General features: G+C 34.5%; 1 protein-coding gene, 2 long non-coding RNA genes and 1 other non-coding gene across 5 annotated transcripts in view; 3 read left to right on the plus strand and 1 right to left on the minus strand.

Annotated features, from left to right (window-relative positions):
* yl (yolkless) overlaps positions 1–9,377 on the plus strand; it is a 66,308-nt gene extending 56,931 nt beyond the window's left edge. Inside the window, exons 12-14 of one of the 2 annotated variants that reach the window (XM_015982236.2) lie at positions 1,222–2,279; positions 8,881–9,059; positions 9,109–9,377. In XM_015982236.2, the coding sequence (XP_015837722.1) occupies positions 1,222–2,279; positions 8,881–9,059; positions 9,109–9,256 (1,385 nt within the window). In that variant the 3' untranslated portion in view covers positions 9,257–9,377. Of the gene's footprint in view, positions 1–1,221; positions 2,280–8,880; positions 9,060–9,108 lie in introns of those variants that run through there. The other variant, XM_064355926.1, reaches the window with a different exon arrangement.
* LOC135265770 (uncharacterized) lies at positions 2,366–8,535 on the minus strand. Its single transcript, XR_010333623.1, has 3 exons — positions 8,399–8,535; positions 2,576–2,688; positions 2,366–2,500 (listed from the first exon to the last, which is right to left on the minus strand). It is a non-coding gene; the product is annotated as an uncharacterized LOC135265770 (long non-coding RNA).
* A 2,369-nt stretch (positions 9,378–11,746) lies between the features above and the next one.
* On the plus strand, positions 11,747–15,796 carry LOC103313163 (uncharacterized). Its single transcript, XR_511477.3, has 7 exons — positions 11,747–11,866; positions 11,961–13,738; positions 13,798–13,914; positions 13,970–14,098; positions 14,248–14,321; positions 14,380–14,716; positions 14,784–15,796. It is a non-coding gene; the product is annotated as an uncharacterized LOC103313163 (transcript).
* Positions 15,797–21,499: 5,703 nt separating this feature from the next.
* Positions 21,500–22,673, plus strand: LOC135265662 (uncharacterized). Its single transcript, XR_010333412.1, has 2 exons — positions 21,500–22,182; positions 22,238–22,673. It is a non-coding gene; the product is annotated as an uncharacterized LOC135265662 (long non-coding RNA).
* Positions 22,674–23,822: the final 1,149 nt, after the last annotated feature.

Genomic DNA, 23,822 nt, shown 5'->3' on the forward strand with positions numbered 1-23,822 from the left:
TTTCCTGTCAAGTTTTACGTTTATTAGTAACAAGTATTTGGAAAAGTGGATTGTCTAAATAATGTTATGTACAAAATCTATGAGATTTTGGTAATTTGTCTATGCATTTATAAAATACGTAGGTACTTGAACCCAAAATTGGTTCTAATTTTTAGGGAAGTTGAACCTGTCCCTGCTTGGCCGTCTTTAGCATTTAGGTGAACTTTAGATTCTGTTTCAAATTATAAAGTTATTGGGAATTCACGATTTTGTTACGTTTTTCATACGAGAACACCTTCAATATCATTTTTTAGAATATTTAAAAAGACGACAGGAAATAGGAAGGGTTCTTGATGACCAATTTTTGGGACGAGATGTTTAAATAAAAATTGTGACTGCAAGAAAAGCATATTTTTAGCACTGAAGTATGTTTTAAGTTATGTATTTAATATTAAAATAAATATCGAAAAATTTCAGAAATGTTAACATTAATATTCGTAGGTATTCAATTATTTTCTTTTTTTAAATAGTAATCCAAAAATTTCTACGTTTTCTACGTCCCTGGTTAAATTTGACGTAAAATTATACCATTTTATTCATTTGACAAAAATTATAACCTTGAAATTATTTTCGACATAAACCTCTGACATAAGTTACTAACAAAAATTTTAATAAAAAAGGATAGAAATAAATATATTCGGTTAACTTTCATAAAAATCATTGTGGTGCAAATAGCGTACTCTTGGCAATAACTTTTACATGAGTTGTTATGGCAACAGGTTAGTCATTTGCACGACAATGGTTTTTATCAAAGTGAACCGAAAGTACCTTATCCACATAATACAAAATTGGCTCGTTGACGTTCAGTGTCCCAACCATCCCAATAAAGGAAGTCTAGTTTCCGTAATCCTCCGGAGCAAGGCCTTACGTGATTGGCTACTTTGAAACGTTCTTATTTCGTAAACGCAAAGAGTTAGAACTTTTTTGTTTAGAAACATTAGATTTAGAATTGCCTAAACTATCTGCACATTTCCGGTGGGGAGCGAGTTGTGTATTAGAAGTTAAAAAATTTCTAATCTACCTAAACCCTAAAAGAATTTGCCTGCATTAGGTACTATTTAGAATTTCTTATTATTTTCTCTTTCCCTGTATGTTATTTTTAGTTAGTTCTGGATAGTTGGGAATTAGCTATACTTAGCCTTTTCAGTTTTGCTTTAATTAGGCATCTACTGTTAATTACAGGAGATGGTCATACCTGTGAAGATATCAATGAGTGTGCGGAGCATCCCCCGGTTTGCAGCCAAATTTGCCACAACTCGGAAGGATCATACTCGTGTGATTGTTACGAAGGATTTGCTCTAAGAACAGATAGGACAAGCTGTAAGGCCAAAGGCACGGCAATGTCACTCATTTTTTCGTCGAATAATCAAATTCGAGAAATATCACAACTAGAAAATTCCCTCAAGATGCTTTACTCGGAGGAAACTCCCAGAATTACAAGTCTAGATGTAGGGCTCACGTCTGGAGCCATTTATTTCACAGTTGAGAATTCAAATGCTATACTTAAAATAAACAAAGGTGATACGAAACGAGAGTACTTGGAAAATGTGGGGCAACCATGCAAAATCACTCTTGATTGGAGGACAAACAACATATACTACTTTAATAACGCCCCGACGACCAAATCAATCGGACTTTGCAATTTTAATGATAAAACGTGTGCAAATCTCATCCCAGTTGACACTCACAGACAGGTCTCAGCCTTAGTTGTGGACCCTATCAACAACGTCCTCTTCTATTCTCTTGTCAGTTGGTGGATTTTCAATTCCCCAAGTTACATCGTCTACAAGACAAACCTTGACGGAACAGGAGGCCAAGAACTGATCAAAACCTCTCCCGGTTACATCACAGGACTTTCCTACGATTTATACAAGAAAGAACTCTATTTCATCAGCCAACATCAACTGAGCAAAATCAAATACGACGGTAGTGATAGAACCGTTCTGTTGTCAAACTTGACCCAATCAGTTGGTTTAAATTTCTTCGAGAATCATTTGTACTTCAAAAGTGGCAATTTCATGCAAAAGTGTCGTTTGTACTCGCCGATTACTTGTGAAACATTCGGTCTGAAAGGTGACGTATTTGCTATCGCCCAAGAGTCACGACAGCCGGAGTTTGGGAATAATCCATGTCAAAATCATACTTGTAACCAGCTTTGTATCCCTGCAAAGCCACAGTATCGGTGTTTGTGCGAAAATGGCAAATTTGTAGAACCAGAGGAGGATTGCGACACTTTGATGGTAATTATTCTTTCCTTTATTAACTCATTATACAAATTGAACCGAAAAACTCATATTCTTGCATCGTCAGATCGTCACTCTCGTTATCTTATCTGAATCATCCTGTATTAAAATTAATGGCTATAATCTACATTCTACACGTATTTGTAAAAAAACCTTAACTGTACCTACATTTCTCAAAAAACATTTTTTACATAAATCATGGATTGTGTGACAGTTATCTAGAAAAAAATTGGCAAACAGTGTTTTTTTAATGTGCCACCTGATTACAGTTTCCCTTTATGAAAATTACCTACCTTTTAAAAAAATTAACATTTTTCTTTGAGCTACATCCTATGAGTAGGTATGAAAATCTAAATATCCAATGTTATTACTTATTAGTGTAGCAAACCATTTTCTTTCAGATTTACTAAAACACAAAATAATTTGTATCAGTACCTACGATCTTAATAAAAAATAAGGTAAAAGACGATTTATGAAAGCAACTTTCAACAATGTAGGCCAAAATTATTAAAATCAACGAAACAACTTTGAAACCATTTACATGAAAAAGTAAAGTTCCATGGTACTTCTAGCAGTTTTAGCATTGAAGAGATAAGAGAAAGTTTTAGAGGTCCATTGTTATGTATGTAAGGGGGTTTATGCGTAGTAGTACAGCATAACACATAACACATGAATTTATTAAATCAAATGATTACATTCTCAAAACACATATCGTAATTAACATGTCACTCCACTGGTTTTTCTCGTATTATGCAACCAACATAACACTCTTCCCCTCGTAGGAGTTTATTTACAAATTGAGACGGTCCACTGGCTTCCTGATACGGGTAGATCGTCTTAATGTCAAGGTTCCTGATTCGTTGACGATAACCGGCTGTTCCGGTTCAGGAACTACAACTGGTGTTGATTCCGAAATGGGTCGGGGCAATTCTTCCGTTTCAACGGTGGGAAGTTCTTGGTTCGGTTCTTTATTGTCAATTTCCGAATCCACGGGAATTCCTTGAAAGGGAATTGGTCCATTGTAAGGTAACAATTGATCGACGTGTCTCCGTTGAATACGTCCATCCATACACACCTCGTAATTCAAATTCCCGTTCCTCGTCACAATCGTCCCGTATTTCCATTTTTGGTTTTTGTCTCCGTAATGTCTGCATAAAACCGTATCGTTCTCTTCGAACGACCTATCTTTCTTGTCCCCTGGCAATTTAGCTTCTTGCATCTCCGGCGATAACTCCAGCTTGACTAAATCAATTCTTGTACGAATGTTTCTTTTAAATATGAGTTCTGCCGGACTAACCCCTGTAGTTATGTTTGGTGTCTTCCGGTTTTGCATCAAAAATCTTGATAATTTAAGGTGAAGATTTCCCCTTTCCCACTGCATAGAACGTAAGCTTTTCTTTACAGTTTGAACGTATCTCTCTGCTTGTCCGTTAGTGGCTGGATGATATGGTGCAATCAGTTTATGCTTGATTCCGTTCATTTTAAGAAAGTCTTCGAATTCTTTTGATATGAAGTTACTGCCATTGTCTGACACTACAGTGTATGGTAATCCAAAACGAGCAAATGTTTCACGAAGAATGTTAATTGTCGTATTTGCGGTCATATTCGACGTTGGAAATACCTCAATCCATTTGGTGTAAGAATCAACGATAATAAAAAAATACGTATTCAGAAATGGTCCCGCGTAGTCGATATGTATCCTCTGCCATGGAACTATGGCGTAATCCCATGGATGATAATTTGTCTTCGGTGGGTTGTTCCGAAATCGGCTGCAGCTCAAACATTCTTTTGCTATTCTTTCAATATCGAGATCAATCAACGGCCACCACACGTGACTGCGTGCTAGGGCTTTCATCTTAACAATTCCTATGTGAGCTGTATGTATTTCTTCCAGTATATACTTGCGTAATGACTTTGGAATTGCCACACGAATACCTTTAAACAGACATCCGTCTTGAATCGAAAACTCAGATTGCGGATAATTCTTCGGAAGTGGTTTCCCTGTCTGTAATGCTAGAATTATGTTCCGAATTTCTGGACATTTTAATGATTCTTTTTTTATCTGCTTCCTTGTAATGGGTAAGAATTCTAACTGACTTATTTGAAATATTGCTGCATCATCCCTTTTATCCGTTGTACTTGGTAAAGATGATCTTGAAAAATAATCGACATTACTGTGTTCTTCAGTTTTCCTAAATTTAATGTCGTAGTCAAATTTCTGTTAGATATGTAGCATAGTGTATTAATCTCGTTGCCGATGTAGACGGAAGATCCTTATGTGGGTGTAAAATTGACGTTAAGGGTTTATTATCGGTTACCAATGTAAATTTCCTTCCGTAACAATAGTGAAAAAATTTTCTTATGCCCCAATAAATTGCTAAAGCCTCTCGATCAATTTGACTGTAATTTTTCTCCGATTTGTTCAATGATCTTGATGCGAAAGCAATTGGTCTTTCGGCTCCATCACTAGTTCGATGTGATAAAACTGCACCTAATCCGGTTGGAGATGCGTCCGTCGCTAGGATTAACGGAAGGTCTTCATTAAAGGGTATCAGTATTTTCGTACTTGTAATATCATTTTTAATTTCTTGAAATGCCCTTTCACATTCCTTACTCCAAGTGAAAGGAACGTTTTTCTTTAGAAGTTGATATAGTGGATGTAATTTGGACGAAAGGTTCGGGAGAAATTTTTGGTAGTAATTGACCAATCCAAGAAAAGTTCGTAACTCTGACAGCTTTTCGGGTCTTTTACTATTAACAACAGCTTCTACTTTCTCCTTTGTTGTATGTAATCCATTTTTATCGATTTTGTGACCCAAAAATGAAATATTTGTTTTAAAGAATTGACATTTATCCTTGTTTACATGTAAATCGAAATCTCGTAGTCGTTGTAATACACATCGCAGCCTAACTAAAAGCTCGTCGGGTGTCTTCCCTTGTACCGCAATGTCATCGAAGAAACACACCACTCCTTCCAGGTCTTGTAACATCTGGTCCATAAAACGTTGCCACGCATTTGGAGCCGTTTTTACCCCAAACATTAAACGTTTTACTTTGTACACTCCTTTGTGTGTACTGATAGCTTGCATGATTGCTGACTCTTCGTCTACTGGCATGTGTAAATACGCCTTTTGAATATCCAAGGTACAAAAATATTTTCCACCTCTCATTTTATTGAATATGTCTTCTATTTTCGGTATCGGATATCGGTCCTCTTCGATTACACGATTTAAAGTTGTTTTGTAATCCGCACAAAGACGAATAGTACCGTCTTTCTTAACTACTGGGACAATCGGAGTACCCCATGTGGAATGAGTCACTTTTTCTATAATTTGTAATTGCTCTAGCCTATCCAGTTCGCTCTCCACCTTTCCTCTTAGAGCATATGGAACTGCTCTTGGTTTCAGAAAAATTGGTTGTGTATTTGCTTCAACCAGTTTAAAAGAGTATTCGTAATTGGGAATTCTTCCTAGTTTTGTTGATACGACATCCTTAAATTCCTCCAGAGTGCGGTTTAGTTCATCTTTGTAATTTAACGTGTCTATTTGGTGTATAGTATTCCAATCCAATTTAATATTTTTCAACCAATCGCGACCAAAAATTGTATCCACATCTTGTGACAAAATGTAAATGTCCCCTCGGGCTCGCTGGCCTTGATATTCAATATTAACGTTGCACGACCCTATCGGTTTTAAAATTTCTCCGGAATATGTCCTCAGTTTGACTTCTGTAGATTTGATTTTTGCTCCTGGACATAGCGATTTGAATTTCTTTTCAGAGATTGTAGAGACTGCTGCTCCTGTATCAAGTTCCATCTTGCATTTCGAATTATTTAATTTGATCGGCAACAATATTTTCTCTGCGCTTACTGAATTTATTGTAACAATATTGTACAAATTTGTAAATTCGCCTTCTTCCTCTTCAATTTTCGTAACTTGTTTCTGATTTTGAGACTTGGCCTTAAAACACACCGCTTGCAAATGACCCAGTTTGCCACAATGTTTGCATGTGAGCTTTTTTGCTGAACACGAATCAGCCTTATGGTTTGTTTTTCCACAACGTAAACATTTTCCCCACATCTCTTGTAATTTTTCCGGTTTCTTCTTCCGCTGTTCGTTTGTACGTAAACTTTTGTCTTTCCTGACCGCATTTACCTCCAATTCTGACCGTTGCATTTGCATTGATTCTTTTTTCGCAGTTTCTACTGATTGGGCAATTTGCACTATATCTTCGAATGTAACAGTTGATTTTTGTTGTAACAGTCGTTCTCTTATTTCTGTATCACGAATTCCTCTTATGAACTGCGTGCGTAAATGGGTATTAATAGTAGACGTATTGCAATGGCTGCACTTGAATTCGCAATTTATAGTCATTTTCCGCAACTCCGCGACGTAATTCGCAATAGTTTCCCCTTCATGTTGAACTCGTAAGGAAAACTTGTGTTGTTCTGAAATCACACTAGCTTGAGGCGCTAAGTGTTTTTAATGCTTTTATCAGTTCTCTGTAAGTTTTTGTATTCGGTAAATCCGGGGCTGTTAATTTTGTAAGGGTTTGGTAAATTTTCGGACTTAAACAGCTTATCAAAATTTGTACGCACATTTTGTCCCTCTCGTCAGTGGAGTCATCCATTTTCTTTAACTTTAAATGATTGTCCAGTCGTTGTAAGTAACAGTCAAACGTTTCGTAATTTTCGTCGTAAGGATGTAAATTTTCTTTTACAGAAGCCGTATTTTGAGTTTGATTAAGTAACTGTCTTTGTGTGTCGTGAATTCGATTTAAAATTTCTGTCATTGCCGTTAGCACTGGTTGTAATTCCGCCATTTTATTTAATGTAAATTATGAATGTAAATTATCTCCGTAAGCCGTAGTCGTAACAATTTGTAGAAGGAATTAGACAGGACAAGGAGGCGCTTAGAGGGCTATCAAAGCTAAAGGACAGGAGACCCCTGATCGGAAGGTGTTTCCAAAAGTAGGGTGGACGGTAAAACAATTTGTACGTAATGCTGGTACAGATTCTAGTGTAAATACCTTTAATTTTCCTGTAACACGTGGAAACCCTAACCTCACTTTTTTTTTCCTTGACTCTCCCGACTTTGTTCTTTTCCGACTCGTCGCCACTTGTTATGTATGTAAGGGGGTTTATGCGTAGTAGTACAGCATAACACATAACACATGAATTTATTAAATCAAATGATTACATTCTCAAAACACATATCGTAATTAACATGTCACTCCACTGGTTTTTCTCGTATTATGCAACCAACATAACATCCATAAGAAAAGCATTGAAGCTATATTGTTTGTTTAGCTTCAAGTTACTGACCAAACTCAATAATTACGTCACACCGATATCTCGTATGGTGTATACAGCCTGTTAGGGAATGGTTTAACAAAAATTTAAAGGTAGATAGAGAATGGCAAAACAAATCGATTAAGCAAAACTATAAAAATGCCAGCGTCGCATTTTACCGAATTATTTTTTTAAATAAGATCGAAAAAATTATAAAAATGTTATCTCTCATTGAAACTATAAATTACATTAGCTATCATTTTTTTGAAATGCATAAGTAATTTAAAATAACTCATTTTGAAAGCTAATAGTTTTCCCAAAAAATCGTTCTGAAATGAAAGTCCCAAATTTGAGAAGTGTTGAACTAGAATTATAAAAATTTGTGTAAATTTTAATATATTGACTAAACAGCAGAGGTATATTAACTTCTTAACTCATTACATTATTCTTCTATTTCAACTTGTGTTTTGTTACTAAATTTTACAAAAAAAAAACAATTTTTTTTGCCAGAAGCGGTATTCGAACCTCCCACACAAATAAACATCTTAGCCACAATTTCGAAAAATTCTCAAAACGCCAATGCGCCACCATCTCCATTTTATTTAATGAAAAAAATAACAGCTAATAAACTACCTAGACATACCTAGACAAACTAGACATACAGTGGCTCTCAACAGGTGGGTTAATAAAAATTTCTGAAGAAAATACGCACTTTTTGGAAGAATGTTATAAGGGTTTTTAACTCGTCTGATGATGACAAATTCACAAACAAAATATTGCTAAGACATTCCCTAACACCATAACCAAAAATACAAATTGCACTTACCATTTGAAACTGAGTTGAATTTTTAAGAGCATTAATTAATCCAACATTGTTTTTTTACATTTCAAATAATAACAGTCCATAATGAAATTTTAGCAAGACTGTCAAAGCAAACTTGACAATACCCAGAACAATGTAATCGTGAATTAATTTTGAAATTGTTTCAACGATTACCGATCTGGTCAGCTGGAATCAGTATTATTGGTTGAATATTAAAAAAAGCAGAAACATCGTCGGAAATATCCCACTATTCACTCACCCTTTATCTTAGAAACTAATAATTGCACAGAATTTGATATTCAATATCTACTTAATGATTTTCTCTATGCATGTGAATAATGTTTTTCTGAATTTTTGACCCTTATAATTAAAATAGACAATTAGTTTTTGAAGAATGAAAGATACTCACCCGGTGTATCACATCCCGTATGATGTACTCTCTGTATCTCTGTATTGAATCTATTATTGTTTTCTTTGTTTTCTAGAGGGAAGCAAATGATGATGGAAGAAGAGTAAAAGCTCTCCATTACGTAAATAATTACGCAAGTTCAAATTTGGGGCCTGTGATTGCCGGTGTGATGATTTCCATCTGTTTGGTCACTTTTGGTGCTGTTCTTTACTATTTGATAAAAAGACGCAACAGTGGAACCTTTAACGTGATTAGGTTTGTGTGGTGTTCTGTGTTTTTTGTTCTCTACAAATCTCTTTTCTAGCATGAAGTTTCATAATCCGGGCTATGGTTTGCACACAGATGAATTCGATAGGTCGATTCTTAAACCCGGACAACATGAATATGAAAATCCGGTTGAATTTTACGGTTCTGAAAATGATAACCACACCAATATCCAAGTTAACGTTTAATGTGTTAGTGATTATTTTAATGATGTTTTATACTAAATTGTTGTATCGTTGTTAGTCGCAGTCGTTTTATTTATCTTATTAATTTATATTTATAGTAAAATATTAAATTTTATGAATGGTTTGCTCAAGTTTTATTATTCCTGACACATCACAAAAAAATTTTTTTGAAGGGCAAATTTCCGATCAGGTATTCCGATTGGCATTTACTAATTTTAAAACAGCTAATAATTCTAATAAAAAACAGGATGTATCAGAAATACGTGTTAATTTTAAAAGGTAATAGAGCTCACCAAATAAAACATTATTTCATTTTGTAATTTTTAAGTTTCACAAAATTACCTCAAAATTGGAAAAGTAACGTGACAAAACGTGTACCCAACCGTGGGTACCAAAAGTGCAGAATAACAGAAATACGTGTGTTAATTTTAACAGGTAACAGAATTCAAAATAAAACAATTTTTTTGTTTTTGCAAATTTACTTAAAATTTGGAAAAGATAACATATTGAGACGTGTACCGGTGTAAAAAATCACCTTGCCGGCCGTATGTTTGTCTCTACAGATAGAACACCTACTTTACACTATAAAGTTGTTATAAACATTGACATAAGTAGTAGAACATAAAAAGTAGAAATACAAGACAACGCACAACCATGCTGTGATTCAAAAGTTCTCGAATGTGATGTAAGTGAAGAACTTCCTTCATTAACGAAGCCTGATTTAGCAGTGAATGAACAGTGTCAAAAATTTGAGTCTGTAAAAGGAATTTTACCAGTTTCAAATATCGTTACTGAAGATATTCAATCAAGTTGTTCATTCGCAGCTACTGAAGGGGTCGTACTCTTTTCTGTCTGAAACGTTTCAAAATTATTTGGATACCTACTTCCAAGCGAAAAGGAATTCTTTTAATAATTGGTTTAAAAGATAATGACCTGACGCCCACAAACAATTGATGTCGTGCACCTTGTCGAGGATTTCGAAACTGAAAACTGTTTTGTCAAAAAAAAACGCGATCAATCTTATTGATGGAATTAAAATTTTTATCTGAAAATGATAAGTTTGAAGTAATTTATGATTCATTAAATTTGATAATCAAGAAATTTATTGATCGATAGTTTCGAAATCATAAGCTGCAACCATCAGCAAAACGTTACACAAACGAAATGAAATTGTTTGCGTTATCAGTGTAAAAAAAGTCCAAGATTATACCTCGAAGTAGTAAAGGCGGCACATTTGTGAGGGGCCAATCAACCCCTTGTCGCTTAAAAAAATAAGATTGATACGCTATGTGCGCTGTACTTTTTACATTGCGGTATATGATCTCGAAAAATTCGAGAGCAGGTAGCCGACATTATGTTAATATAATTAGGGTTAAATCAAAGATAGGATTCATAAGTTAAGTGTGCTATCTTTTTCATAACAACATTTGTCCGTGGCATGGCCTCCTTGATGTATGGAGACAACTTCGTTGTTCAGGCCTGGCGCATCGATAAGCTTCAGCGGTTTTTTCGAAACCGTAGATGGCGCCCTATTTAGCGCACTGACGTTTATGTGACAAATAGCATTTGTGAGGTTAAATCCGAAAAAAAATTGAATTTAACAAGTACAATCAGCAGAAGATAAGGCGAAAAAGGGCCCACAATGTAATTGATAATTTCTAAATACAAAAACTCAAAAAAATTTATAAAGTAGTAGATTTTTTTCGGGAGTTTGGTGATCCACGAGCGGTGCTTGAGAGTGAGCAGAGGTCCGGACAGGGACTTTGGAACGGACGGTTCAGACACACTCTAGCAGAAGAACGCTGGATCGAGCTTTTTTAAACCATTTCATTTGAAAAAAACGACTTTCTTTGTACATTTTACTAAAACTAAATTAACAATAGCAGGTTTCGAAAATACGTGTGTGCAAAATAGTTTCATTTGCCTAAACAATGTATTGCAAATATCTGCTGGTTAAAAGGTTGCAAATACCTTTCAGAAAACTTAAGCCATGTCTTAAAAATCACAGATTTGTAACGCATTCAACCTTAACCATTGGTAAAACCATAGAGTATGCATAATAAATGGAAGGTTCTTTGAAACATCGTTTTCTCTGCATCTGTGTCTGCGTACTAGTGCCGTAGGTTATGCTTAAAATACTTATAAACGTTGAACAATCAATTCACCTTAACATAATTTGTATATCTTCTGAAGCTGAAAATAAAAAATCCTAATGATCGTAAAATGATTTCCTGCAAAAGTTACACTATCCAAACGTTCATTCAGGGCATACCTTTAGAATTATCCTCACATTTTCAACGTATTTCACGAATGCACACTTACATCTTTCAAATTTATTAGTCTTTAACCTCAAAAATGGTATTTGTCAAATAAACGTCAGTCCGCTAAATGCAGCGCCAGTGGAGAATCAGCCGAACTTAACGATGCGCCAGGCCTGAACAACGAAGTTGTCTCCATACATCAAGGAGGCCATGGTCCGTGGAAATTTAATGACCGCTATACTTTAAGTTCATTTGAGGGGTGAAAAATATTTCAAGAAAAATATTCAACGTTGTGTTGTTTAAGTGAATTGTTGTTGCTGAAGAAGAAAAAAATGTTTGCAAAAAATTCATGGTAAGTTTTTAAGCATATTCGATCATATACACAAATCAATTGTTAAATTACATATTATGTAATTGTTAATTAATAATTGATTTATTTAAATTAGATTTCTGAAAAAAGTCGATCGCTTATGTCTCTAAAGAAGTCATCACCGAAGCATATCAAAGAGAGCTGGATGCTGTCAAAGCAGAAGAAGTCGACGTTGTAATACTATCACAATCGCCGTTAGCGTAGCCATCATCGTCGCCATCATCGTCGTAACCATCGTCGTCCCTACGATGACTATCGTCGCCAGCCTCACCGTCGCCAGCCTCACCGTCGCCGCCATTACCATCGCCGTCACCATCACCATCACCACCACCACCACCACCATCACTACCATCCTCAACAGTTCCATTAAATTCTGCAGTATGTCAAGGTGGCTTTGTTTCGGTGCTTCAGGCAGTTTCAATGATGGAATCTGATCTTGAAAAAACGGCACATGAAACAAACCCCGGTTCATTACAAACTGTACTTCTAATAACCCCTGCGGAATGGTCGGATTGAGCAAGCGATGAACCAATTTTGTGATAAGATCGAGAAAGATGAAAGCGCAAAAATGGAACGGGCGACATATGATGAAAAATAGCATCTCATCCAGGAAATTGTTTATCCGTTGTCGGATAGCAAAATTGTTTCAATCGGCATCCAACCACTAAAAAATTATAGGCCAGTGCTAAAAATTCACAACGCTGACCTATCGGGTGTAATAACTTTGTCGCTGGAAACTTTCATCGAATTTATAAAAGATGTGAGTAAGGTGTTAGATTCAGAAGCGGAATTAGTAAAGGAAGGTCAGCTTTTTTGCCTATTGAGTGATTATGTGATGATTATGTCGAAACAGAGTACCGTGCAATTTGTTCCCAGGTGACCATCTGTGTATACAAATTTATACTTATCAATTACAAGTCTAAGACCAATAATCAAAATGAGTGATCACTTTTTAAATATTTTACATGCGCGAAGGATTCAGCACAAGTGTTTTCCCTGTTATAAAAATTTCATTAACACTGTTACTTTGGCTATGATGTCCAAGAATAATAATACGTATGATGAAAAACTTTTTAGTGTGATTAAAGAACTGTACGATGATAATGGCGTATTATATGAAATCATATTAAAGCTACCTTAAGTGTTAAGAGGGATGTGAATAATAAGATTGCTTATTATTATCAGGGCTCATAAGATGTTTATAATTGTATTTAAGAATTAAATAAATGTTTAAACCCATATAATTGATTTATAATAAGAGACTAGATAAAAAGGTGTGCCTATGTATGTGCCCATGTAGAGAGAGAGAGAGAAAATAGCGTCTAATTACTTTGGTGCCATAGGTTTACTAGTAAACCTTAATAAACTTAATTTAGTAAACCTTTTAAGATCATTAGCATTATTTTTCACTGAAAATGGTATGTCGTCATCCCTTTAGCTATGTGACCATAATTTCTATTTATTAGTGGAGCCATTTGGATAAGCAATTATGGACATTAAAAAGTGACAAGTGTTTAGTTTACGATAGGTACAAGGAAAAAATGTAGAAGGGTTGGTTGTCTAAATAAAAGCACCCGAAATTTCTTGTTATTATTTCTTCATCTCAACTCTTGTCTTGTGCATCGTGTCGTGCTGTCGTATGTGTATGTGTAATGGAATCGTTTACGGAATATTTACAGTCGCTTACCATAACAAACATATTGCATATGTTTCAATACAGAACGCTGAAGTCGGCAAATTATTTAAGAAGTGCTGTAAATTGTGTGAACTCAAAAATAATTTTTGAAAGTGGCTCATTAAATGAGTTGGAAAAAACTCTTTACGCAGCCTTGGTGGACAAGCTGCGTTTATATGGTAAGTGATTTTAAACAATATTTTTAAATTGCGCTATAATAAATTAAATCAAAATCTAGAAAATCAAGAGAAACAAAATATTTCAACGACAAATTCATTCACAACTCAAGCTGATAAGATGTTGAACAATAGCGTTGAAGAAAATGGTTCGTTTCAAGGACGTTCTAACCTCCTTGGTTCGTTTAATATTGATGGTACCTAGTAACAATTTTTAACAACATTCATTTACAGATATGAATAATTTCTATATCGAAAATTTCACTCTTCAATCACCTTGTAATAACCGTGTTATCGAAGGAGAAGAAGAGATTGATTACGAAAATCTGGTACCATCGACATCTAAGCAACATAATACATTAAGTAAGTTCTTATTTCAAATTTACCTTGGCTATATGTTTTAAGTAAATAATAATAACGAAGGTGTTAGTTATTGAATTTATCAAGAAAATATTATCAATTATGGAAAGCAATGCTTCAAATGTATATCTAAATGCCGCTTTATTTTTTAGACTTGTCGAATCAAGAACGTGGCGGTGGAAGTGTCAATAACATTCGACGAAATTCAACGATGCCCCTGTATCTAGTAAGTTACATTTAATTATAATATGTTAATGTTTCTAAATTATTACTCGATTTACCAGCATAACAATTCAAGTAGTAAAGGCGGCACATTTGTGAGGGCCCAATCAACCACCTGTCTCATAAAGAATAAGATTTTTAAGATATGTGCGCTGTACTTTTTACATTGCGGTATATGGTTTCACAAAAGGGTCCCATTATGCACCTGTCATCATAACAATATATCTTGTCCGTGGAATTTTAAGTGACGCTGTACTTTTACATCGCTGCAATATGGTTTCAACTGTACTTTAAGTTTCCTATAAAAGGCTTGAAAAATTCAAGAGAAATACTCATTGTTGTACTGTTCAAGTGTGTTTTTTCCGAAGAAGATCTCCTGTCTCCTGGTTAAAATTCAAGGTAAGTTATTAAACATTATATAATATGTATACATAATTATGTTAAATACATAATTAATTTGTCTTAGATGACTGGAAAACGTATCTCTCTAACTCTATTGAAAAAATCGGCTCCTAAGCGTCTGAAACCGCAGGAAGTCATCGAAAAAGCGACGGTACCACTTCCATCAACTTCTTCTGCAGTGAAATCTAGGGCACTTGTTAGTTCTCCAATTCCTAGTTACACGCCCCAAGATGTAATAACCCCTGACGAATGGTCTGATTCATCGTTGGGGCAGTCGTTGATCCAGCTGTTTGATAAAGTGGAAAAAGATGAAAGGGAAAAACTGGAGTGAATGATAGCTAATGAAAAACATCGTCTGATCCGCGAGACTGTGTACCCGATAACAAGGTCCGGCAGTAAGTTTGTATCAATTGGGGTTAAACCGCTCGAAGATTATCGTCCAGTGCTGAAGATTCATAACATCAGCAGCAATTTTTTCGATGGATACTTTTACCGAATTTGTGCAAGACATGCGTAAAGTGTTGGAGTGCGGGCTCGAATCAGTGCTGGAGGGACAAATTTTCGCCGTATTAAGTGATTACGTGGCTATAAAGTGTAAACATGTAAATTTTTACCGACGTTACTGTCTGTGTATAAATGTTTATTCTTATCAATTGAGACCATTAGAGTTTTGACAAAAATGGATGATCACTTATTAAATGTTTTACAAGGACGAAAGATTCAGTACAAAAGTTATCCCTGTTACAGTAGTTTTATAAATAATGTTGCTTTAGAAATGTTGTCGAAGGACCCATCTAAATTTAATGAAACACTTTTTGATGTAATTAAAATAGGTACGATGATAATGGTGTATTGTATGAAATAATATTAAAAATGCCTGTTAATGTTAAAACGGACGTAAATGCTAGAGTTGCTTATTATAGAGACCACAATGACTATAACTGTTTGTAAAATTACCAATAATAGAAAATACATGTTTAAACAAAAAAAAAGCTTACCTTTTTACCCTTTATAAATCATACAGTATGATTATTCTTGTGTTAGTATTAAACGGTATTATAACACGATTAATTGCAATGGACCTACGCTTCAAAGCACCGTTTACAGCAATTGTGGCTTGTCCTACAGCTTGTGGTAAATCATACTTTATAACGCGATTTTTGAGACACTTGAGTGTGATGTAAAGTTTCACCGTATTGTTTGGTTTTACAATGAATGGCAACCCTTATATGAAAGTAATGTTAAAGCGGAAAATTTGCAAATTGAGTATCATCAAGGTATTCCTGACATGAGCGATTTTGATTCTGAACACCCAACATTGATAATTATCGATGATTTGCTGAGAGAGGCGAATGGTCGTGTTGTTGATATTTTTACTAAAAGCAGTCATCATCGGAATCTTAACGTCTTGTAGCGGGTAATTAAACTATGATTAAGTTTAATAATTCGGGGCCGAGTGGTAGTCGCCACCAGAGCGAAAAACATTTAATTAAGGTAGGTCTTCCGGCTATGTTGCGGAAACAATTATTTGGGAAAGATTGAGGCAGTCAAATTAAAGAAGTACTCACTAATAAATAATTTAATTAACATACTTGAGAAGTACAAAAGTTAACAAGTATGCTTGCATCAATAAAGCAAATACTAAATCTATTGGGAATCGCCGCTTCTCATGGAAGCGGTTCCGGACTGATTCACCAAATACCCGTCACCGAATTGAGTATATGAAATTACCGAATACCACGCTTAAGCCTAGGTTGATGCTAGTTCTAACAAATGCAGTACTGAAAGTTTATTTATTCTTAAAATTCCAACAAAGTTTCGTTCATTTATCAATCGCAACCGCATTCGAATCGATCAAATAAACAGGAAGCGTCCGCCGATTTTGTTAGGTAATTTACAACCTCGCAACGCTCGACAGGTATTTATGAAAATTTTTACAACCAAGTCCATGTCGAACAACGTGAGAAACTCTGGCCACCTCGAGAAAAGGAATAATTTACTTATCTTTAACATCTATCATTTTGCAAGCCGCCCGCTAGTGTTCACTGTATTTTCCTGACTTGTAACTATTACTGAGTCTGTTCGGTGTCATAAACATGGAAAAATATCGCAACAAAGTCCGACAAAGCATAAACCAAAATACGAAAGATCTGATAACGATCCATGCTCGGAGTAAAGAGAATTCAAATCGACCAAAACTCACAATGCATCATGCGAAGTTGCCTCGATGAAAAAATCCAAAATTAGGGCACTTAGGGCTTTTTGCGCAATACAACACAATTGTCACTTAAAACAGTTGATCACCATAGGAATTTTTGGGAACACTAAGGCACTCCCGTAACCGCTCGGTACTTCTTACTTTGATTTTTGTTTTTAATTTAACTCGTTACTTCGGTCCCCTACTCATCCCTCATTGATTGTAAATTTGGTCAACCCCGAGGTTAAATAAGTTGGCGAATTTCCTGTTGGTGTTGCGCTGTGCTTCCTTTCTCGTGTCCCAGACGGTTTTTTATTCGACATTGTTTTTAACTTTTGGAGGGTGCATTTTAATGCATTTTAGTGAACTACTATTCAGTTTACTCAGCCTGGATGTGCCCCAGACGTTTGACTTTGCGTACTTATTTTGTTGGGCTTTGTTTTAATTTCCCGTGATTTTTAACCATCTAGCACGTGTTCATAAATGTTACATTGCTTGTCTGTTCCTTTTCCGTTGGTACCCCGGGAGGGTCGTGACCTGCGTTAATTAAGGAGGGCCAGTTTGGCCCGTCACAGTCTTTTACATTACACAAAATTTATTTCATCAGGGAAAAGGTCATAATATATCATTAAATGCAAATTATATTGTGTATTTTAAAAATCCTGATGAAGGACCTTCTTACGTATACATCCCTAAGAAAAACTATAAATTGAGAAACAACTAATGTGATCATCAGTATTGTGTGAGATGTCGCGAATGTTGGAAAGGAATGCAGAACTTCTGAAAATTTTACATAAAGCTAAGCCTGAATACCGTAAACTTTAAATTCTGCTGACAAAAATCTAGTGCATTGTATATGTGAGTGTGCTCATAATACGGTCGTGGTCGAATTGGTTCCCAATAATCTCTATAAGTATAATTCTGTAAAAGGTGATGGTCGAATTGGTTCCCGGGTAATGGTCGAATTGGCTCCCGCATGAGCAGGTAGATAGAAAGGATTAAGTCAAAAATATGTTTATATTTTAGATTTAAAGTTGGTAGAAATGTTCAAATAATTATTTTCTTGGCACAAAATCCAACAACAAATTTCATTTATTTATGGCTAACTGGTTATTTAAAAAAATGAGAATGTAATTTTTTAAGCCCAATGCTCTCCTGTAAATTTCGTAAAATGTTTCGTCAAGTAATGACTATTAAGACATCTCACATGATGACGTTGCGTTAGTTAATATGTCTATTAATACTATTAAAGCATCAAAATGGAGACAAATTACAAATATAATTTTAACATTTTTCGACATAGTACCCATTAAGTTCTATGCGCCTTCTCCATCGTTTTGGAAGTACTTGAATACTCGAAGAAATATTTATCCACAGCCTTTAAATTGTTAAAATACGATTTGTTTTTGAACGTTTTGGAACTTGTAAATTTGTTCATACACATACAAATGCCATTTCTGTTATCATAATACTTTAATCTGTTTATCTGACCTACCTGACCGACGGGAACCAATTCGACTCGTCCCCATAATACATTATTGGGAAAAGTTCTTCTAAGTCAAGCAATATTATAAATCAGCTAGACTCTGAAATGCTAAAAATATTGGATTTAAAAATATTAATGATAACGATAAATGGACACTGTACAATCAGACGCTACAAAAATATTTAAAAATTATAAATTTTGGACGTGAATTGCAATCCCGTTGATTGAACATGAAGCTGAAAATCAACCTGAACAAAGTGACTATAATTTTAATCAAAGCATTTTGACAGCTCTTCCAAAGGCCTTACAATCTAAAGCTCAAGCTTTACTAAATATTTTAATAAACAATGGTGTTACATGGAATGAAAAGGGTAATGTTTTTTATAACGATGACATGATCCATGGTTCAAATATAATTGATTTGATTACTGATTTAATGAAGAGTAGTAAATCATCAGTTGAACCCGCCGGATGGCAAAATTTTGCTGAAATTTTATATAAGATAAATGTTCCTCGTGCACTTGTGGTTAACTCGAAACGATTGAAGTATATAAATAAAAAAAGTGGAACAAAAATTCAAGAAGAAGAAAAAGCGAAAATGAATACATCAATCTCTACACCTGATAGTAAAGAAGAAGTACAACCTAGAGTGAAACGACGACGACGAACAAGACTGAATTGGTCCCCGTATACTCCTCATAGTGATTAATGCTTGAAAAAAAAAGAATGCTTTACAAAAACGGATATTCTACACATGCTGAGCCAATTAGTTTTTCTGGTATAAATAAATTATCTAAATTTACGGATTTATCAAAGAACGACATTCAAAAATGGTTGGAAAGTGAAGAATCTTACACGTTACATAAACAAGTTAGTCACCGATTTACCAGAAATTGCTATCATGTAACCAGTATCGATGATCTGTTTCAAGCGGACTTGATTGACATGCGAAATTTAGCTAAACGTAATCAAGATGTAAATTATCTTTTAACAGTGATTGATGTTTTTTCAAAGTTTGCATGGGTAAAGCCTTTACATACGAAATCTGGTAAAGAAGTCCTATAATCTTGTAAAATCCTATAATAACTCCTATCATACAACGATTAAAATGGCACCAGTTGATGTCAACCCAGATAATATTTTAATTGTTTATGACAACATAATGAATCGAAGATTGAAAAGAAAAAAAAGACCAAACGTAAACACTTGTACAAAACTGGTGATTTTGTAAGAATAACTAAATACAAACATGTATTTGAAAAAGGCTATATGAACAATTGGAGTGAAGAAATTTTTAAAACAACTGATGTTATAATGAGAGGTCCTATAGTGTACAAGAAAAACCATTTAATAAATGAACCAATTGAAGGTGTATTTTACGAAGCAGAATTACCACGTGTGACGTATGATGCATCAAATAATTTTCAAATTGAGAGAGTTATAAAGAAACGCTATAAAAAAGGAGTGTGAAGTTTTCGTTCAGTGGAAAAATTATCCTCCAAAGTTTAACACGTGGATTCCGTGCAATTATTTAACAGCAATATGAATAACTACAGTGTGTTTTATTTAACATTGATATCAAACAGTTCAAAGAATTATTTTCATGAAAATACGACAACTCATTTATACACGCAATTGCCGAAAACAATTCATCTAGATGGTGAATGGAGTGTGGGACTTTCTGAAATACAATATCCTTGTACATTTTTAACAGTTAACGATGGCGATAATATAATTTATTGTGTTTATGAATATAATTTGGCAATTATTATCAGTCAAGGGATATTGGTAATTGACGATTTTGTACATAACGATCGAGTATCTGGATGGTTGCAAGATCAAACACGTAGACGTGGATACGACAATCCAAAGGAATTTATAAACGATATTATAATAGGGAAAATTGTTTTTAAGAATTAAGACTAAAATAGAAGCTGGAAATTACGACTCAATTAAATCTATTCTGACGGTTCTTAATTCAACGAATATTTTAATAAAGGAAAATGTGCAATTTACTTTAGACGCTGCTTCAAAAAAAATTTCTGTATCTAGCAGTAGTAAGGAGTGAATATCTTTATCATGTTCTCCAAAATTGAATATGCAATTAGGTTTTGAGCCTGATGCAAATATGTTAAATAAACAATCATCATATCCGTCAAACACCATATTAGGCATTCCTTCACAACTTTTTGTTTATAGTGATATAATTGAACCTCAACTGATTGGCGATATTTTTGCTAAAGTAATTGGCGTAGTGGTTATTGATAATAAGCGTTACGTTTATGGTACTGATCACACAGTGACTTTTTCTCAACCACATTACGTGCCTATGTTAAAAAGAGAATTTGAAAATATTGAAATTGATATAAGGAATGCGAGTGGTGAAAAAGTGCCATTTCTATTTGAAATTGTGTGTGTTAAACTTCATTTTAAAAAGATTTTATAATGGCTCCATGTCATTATTATGATTATTATGTTAATCAAGCTGGTGCGGGTGTAGGCGTGATTTACCGAGGTGTTAGCTATCAAAGTGCTCATGAAATTGGTAGTTTTTTAAAAGGCCTTTTTCGAACAGTTATGCCATTGTTGAAGAGTGGTATTAAAACAATTGGAAAAGAAACGTTACGTAGTGGATCAAATATTCTGGGTGATGTTATTAATGAAGTACTCATTAAAGAAGCATTCAAATCACGTGTAAATGAATCAGTTGAAAATTTAAAACGTAAAGCCGAAACTAAAATAGACAATTTGGTTGAATCTGGTGCTGTAAAATGAAAGCGTTTGCAAAATGAAAATCATACGTTCTTTAAAAGTCGTTATAAGGATATTTTTGCTTAGAAATGTCTTTTTTACATTCTCATAATTGTAAGTGCGCTAAAAGTGAACTTGATTTATTTGCCTTACCACCGACACAAACAAGTATTGAAAGTGGCCAATGGGTGGGTGCATTACAAAAGTGTATCAAGCATATCTGAAAATAGTCCTCTTGAGTTTGTTGTGCCTGCAGGGGAAGATTACTTAGATCTTTCTCAAACTCTGTTATCAAAAACTTATTTCTCCTCCAAATAATACCTATGCATACAAGTGTTATTTGGAAACAGTAGATAACGAATGGGGGGACAACACAACACAACCTTGACCTTGAGTTTGACCCCGCCCATTTTCCCTCTCTTTCTTTCAAGGCCACTCGTTCTCTCTCTTACTTTTTCAAGGCCAATCCCTCCCACTTCCCCCACCACTTCAAGGCCAAGGCAATATTGGACCTTGATGTTTTCAAGGCCAAGGTCCCCACTTTTGCAAGGCCAACAACTTCCCTCTTTATTTATCATTCAAGGTCACTGCAGCTAATATATATAGAATTCAATACAAATTCAAAAACAGTATCTAATAAGTATTTCTCAATATTAAAGTAGTAAAAAAATGTGGTATCGTTTTACTTGTGAAGGTGTCATAATAGTGGAAGAAACGTGTTTCCACAACCAGTTAGGACACATATCTTTGGAAGGTGGTTGGGAACGTTTCTTTAATAGAGTGGTTGTGTGTGAACAGTGTAGTACTAAGGACATTTCTATTATTAATCCAGATGGGTGGAATAATTCTTTAAGTATTGACATTACTTGTAATGAAGAAGAATTTAAAGAGTTACTTAGAAAATATGGTTTCCTTTGTCATAAGTGTAAAACTCCGTGCTACACAGCTAGCCAAGTGGATCCGGAAAATGCCCAAAAAATTATAGCTATATACCACTAACTTAAATCAGCATAATGGAAGTTGACAATGGTATGTAATATGAAATTGTATGTACTTGTAGAAATTAAGTTTTAAATGTTTTCAGATCCTTACTGCTACATGCTCTTTTGCCTGTCTCCAAAGGACTGTAGTAACAGAAAATTCTTTTGTTTGAAATGTGTGAAGATTATGGCAGTGAGATTTCACATTTGTCATCTACATGTGACTTCAGTGTTAAACTACAAGTGTTTTTGGTGTAATACAGTAATAGGACAGAATTCTCAGTTGTGTGGAAATAATTTAATAAACAAAATGACTGTTAAAATATGGTATTTTAGTAGAGAGCGACAAATGATGTTTTATGATTCTGATGACTATGATTCTGACGACTCATCAAGTAGCTGTGATAGTGGTATAGAATGTTAGTTAGTTAATAAGAGTAGAAATTAGATATAAACAACTTGTAACCTTAGATTAAATTAGTATCTAGATTGTTCTTTTGGTGTATGGATAAAAGTAAATAAATGAAGTTATATAATAAACAGACTTGTGATTCTCAACATAGTATTGATTCAACTCTGACAAAGAGAGGTTGGGGTCTAATAAATAAATTAATAAATAAATTACCCATTGAATTACATATACCGGGTTATCAGTTTTGTGGCCCTGGAACCAAATTACAAGAACGAATTGCACTTGGACATAGTGGTAGAAATAAATTAGATCAGGCTTGTAAAGAACACGATATATCGTACGCCAACGAAACTAATTTGCAAAAACGACACGAAGCAGATAAGTTATTATTAAGTAAAGCAGTTGAACGTTTAAAAGCAAAAGACGCATCGTTTGGGGAAAAAGCAGCTGCATTAGCAATTGCTGGTATAATGAAAGGCAAAGTAAAATTCGGAATGGGAGCTAAAAGTAAAAAGGGTAAAAAAAAGAAGACAAAAAAACAACGAATTCTAGTTGCTCCTAAATATGGTGGTTTTTTACCATTCCTATTACCACTATTAGGTGCTCTAGGCGCTTTAGGAGGAGGAGCTGCAGGGATAGCGACTGCTGTAAATAAAGCTTCGGTAGATAAAAAAATGTTGGAGGAAACTATGCGACATAATAAAGCAATGGAAATGAGTAGCGGTAAAGGTGTAGGAAAAACTAAAGGGAAAGGTCTTTACATTGGTCCATATAAATGGTATCAGAAAAAAAACTCCCAGTAAAATTACCACGTCACGCCCTCACTAATATTGAAATAATAAAGTTTGCTCGACTATTACAAATTCCAAATTTTAGAGGTGTATATATGCGTAATAAATTACCGAAACTTATACATAAAAATGAAACAGGAATTATAAATTTAGATGAAGAAAAAAATAGTGGAACTCATTGGACAGCATATGTAAAAAATAAAAATAATATATTATACTTTGATAGTATGGGCAATTTAAAACCTCCAACAGAGATTATCAATTATTTCAAAAGTGATAATGATGGTAATAACATTACATACAATTATGATGGATATCAGAAAATGGGTTCATATAATTGTGGACAATTATGTTTAAAGTTTTTATATAGACACACATGCAAATTATAAGTTTAGTCGAATCAAAGATGCTGTTTGTATTAACAGGAAAATCAGCGATACTAAGTGCTGACTTTAATCCACCGATTGATGTTAGTGATGGTGTCTA

Source organism: Tribolium castaneum, chromosome 3, assembly GCF_031307605.1.
Source record: "Tribolium castaneum strain GA2 chromosome 3, icTriCast1.1, whole genome shotgun sequence".
Taxonomy (NCBI): Eukaryota; Metazoa; Arthropoda; class Insecta; order Coleoptera; family Tenebrionidae; genus Tribolium; species Tribolium castaneum.